This window comes from Silene latifolia, chromosome 9 (genome assembly GCF_048544455.1).
Source record: "Silene latifolia isolate original U9 population chromosome 9, ASM4854445v1, whole genome shotgun sequence".
Lineage (NCBI taxonomy): Eukaryota > Viridiplantae > Streptophyta > Magnoliopsida > Caryophyllales > Caryophyllaceae > Silene > Silene latifolia.
In genome coordinates this window covers 28991313-28994084 of record NC_133534.1, presented here as the reverse complement: position 1 = coordinate 28994084, position 2772 = coordinate 28991313, and the positions used below count along the sequence as shown (strand labels likewise).

Below are 2772 nucleotides of genomic sequence, written 5' to 3'. Positions count from 1 at the left end.
ACCGGTGTTGTTCGTAAAGGATAAAGATGGCAGCTTGAGGTTGCGTATCGATTACCGAGAGTGAAACTATGTTATAGTCAAGAACAAGTATCTTTTACCGAGGATTGATGATCTATTTAATGAGTTGAGTGGGGCTGGTGTGTTTTCGAAGATTGACTTGAGATCCAGTTACCATCAGTTGAGAATTAAAGATAGTGATATCCCTAAGACAGCTTTGCGGTCGAGATATGGCCATTATTAGTTCTTGGTGATGTCGTTCGGGTTTAGTAATACATCAGCTGTGTTTATGGACCTCATGATCCGTGTCTTCAGCCCATTCCTAGACAGGTTTATGGTGGTATTTATTGATGACATCTTGGTCTACTCTATGAATAAGGAAGAGCATGAAGAGTATTTGAGGTTGGTATTGCACACTCTGCGAGATAACCAGCTATATGCGAAATTGTCCAAGTGTGAGTTCTGGTTGGAGAAGGTGGCCTTTCTGGGCCATATGATATGTAAGGAGGGAGTGGTGGTTGATCCGAGTAATATAGAAGCCTTGTCAAAATGGGAAGCACCAAAGAATTTAGATGAAATTCGGAGTTTCTTGAGATTGGTCGGGAATTATAGGAGGTTCGTGAAGGACTTTACCAAGATCATGGCGCCAATAACAGCACTTATGAGGAAGGAGAATAAAATTCGATGGGATGAGAGTCGTGAGAAAGCCTTCCAAAGCTTAAAACAGCGTTTGTATACAACTCATATCCTAGCTTTGCTTGAAGGGAGTGAAAACTTTGAAGTGTACACTGATGCTTCAAAGAATGGTTTGGGATGTGTATTGATGCAAAACGGGAAAGTCACTATTTATGCATCGAGACAGTTGAAGCCATATGAGGAGAATTATCCTACTTCTGATTTGGAGTTAGGTGTAGTGGTGTGTGCTTTGATGATTTGGAGACATTACCTATACAGGGCGACCTTTAAAGTGTTTTCTGATCATAAAAGACTGAAATACATCTTCACCCAGAGGGAGTTGAATATGAGATAGATGATATGGATGGAGTTGATAGGCGAATATGATATAGAGATTGTTTACCATGAGGGAAAGGTGAATATTGTGGCCGATGTATTGAGCAGGAAGTCTATACATTCTTTATGCACTGCTTTGTCTAAGATGAGATTTAAAGAGAAGGTGGAGAAGATGGGAATCCATATGATTCAAAAGGGGGATAACATTAGTGATCTAACCATGGAGCCTACGCTATACGATGAGATTAGAGAGAAAAAGAAGCTCGATCATATGATCCGGGAGTGGAAAGATGTTATAGAGAAAGGTTAAACATCGAGGTTACATTATGATGGCATTGTTCCGTTTGATGAGAGGTGTTGTGTGCCTAGTGACAACGATCTTAAAAGAACAATTATGAGTGAGGCTCATTTCACACCGTATTCTGTGCATCCGAGAGGTGATAAACTATACAAGGATATGAAGAGGACATTTTGGTGGCCAAGTATGAAAAATGAGTTAGCCGAGTCTGTTGCTAGGTGTTTAACTTGTCAAATAGTCAAGGGTGAGCAATGACGTCCACAAGGTAAGATATAGTCACTTGAGGTGCCTAACTGGAAGTGCGAATCGATAACTATAGGCTTTATCGTAGGGTTGCCTTGGACACAGAAAGGTAATAATATCATTTGGGTGATCGTTGATCGACTTACCATGTTAGCTCACTTCATTCTGATGAAGGATACTTGAAATAAGGTCAAATTGTCCAATGAGTATAAGAAAAATATGATAAAGTTACATGGGGTACAAAAGGACATTATATCGGATCGTGACGCGAGGTTTATATCGAGATTTTTGCAAAAAAAAAAAACAGTATTCCCTGGGTACCTCAATGAAGATGAGTACAACGTTTCATCTGACAACAGATGGGCCAACGGAAAGAACTATTCAAAATTTGGAGGACATGTTGCGAGCTTGTGTATTGGAGTTTGGTGGCACTTGGGAGGACCGATTAGATTTGATCGAGTTTTTGTATAACAACACTTATAATGCGAGCATTGGGATGGCACCTTTCGAAGCATTGTATGGGAAGAAATGCAGGAGTCCGGTGTGTTGGGATGACAATTCTGAAACGGTGGTTTTAGGACCACAGATAATTCAAGACATAATAGAGCAGGTTCATCTAATTCGGCAAAAGATGAAGGCAGCGCAAGATCGACCAAAGAACTATGCGGACTTACACCGTCGAGACATAGAATTCTAGGTAGGTGACAAACTTCTATTGAAATTGTCACCAATGCACGAAGTAATGAGGTTTGGAAAGCGGGGTAAGTTAAGCCAAAAGTTTATATGTCTTTATGAGATTTTGGAAAGGATCAGGGAAGTGGCTTACCGTTTAGCACTTTCACCGGCGCTTGATCGAGTCCATAATGTCTTTCATGTGTCGCAACTACGGAAGTATATAAGAGATCCGACACATGTGCTTGAAGCGTAAACGATTGACCTAGATGAAGTGTTGACCTATGTTGAAGTACCTAAGGAAATCTTGGATCGCAAAGTGCGAAAGATAAGGAATGGCGAGACTACCTTGTTAAAAGTGTTATGGTCCAATCATAACGTGGAAAAATCTACATGGGAACCAGAGGATGCTATGAAAGAACGCTAACCACATATTTTTGATCAGGTATGATTAGGTTACGAGGTCGTAACCTCGTTTTTAGGGGGTAGGAGGGGGTATCGTTGTTAGTTTTGTTGTTTAAGTTATTGTTTTGAGTTGCTTGGGAGTAGAG

The 2772-nt window shown here is 40.6% G+C and overlaps 1 protein-coding gene across 1 annotated transcript; it reads left to right on the top strand.

Moving 5' to 3' along the window:
- Positions 1-367: 367 nt before the first annotated feature.
- LOC141600797 (putative mitochondrial protein AtMg00860) lies at positions 368-1318 on the top strand. Its single transcript, XM_074421047.1, has 2 exons — positions 368-803; positions 1050-1318. The coding sequence occupies exons 1-2, from the start codon at positions 368-370 to the stop codon at positions 1316-1318; spliced, it is 705 nt and encodes a 234-aa protein (XP_074277148.1).
- Positions 1319-2772: the final 1454 nt, after the last annotated feature.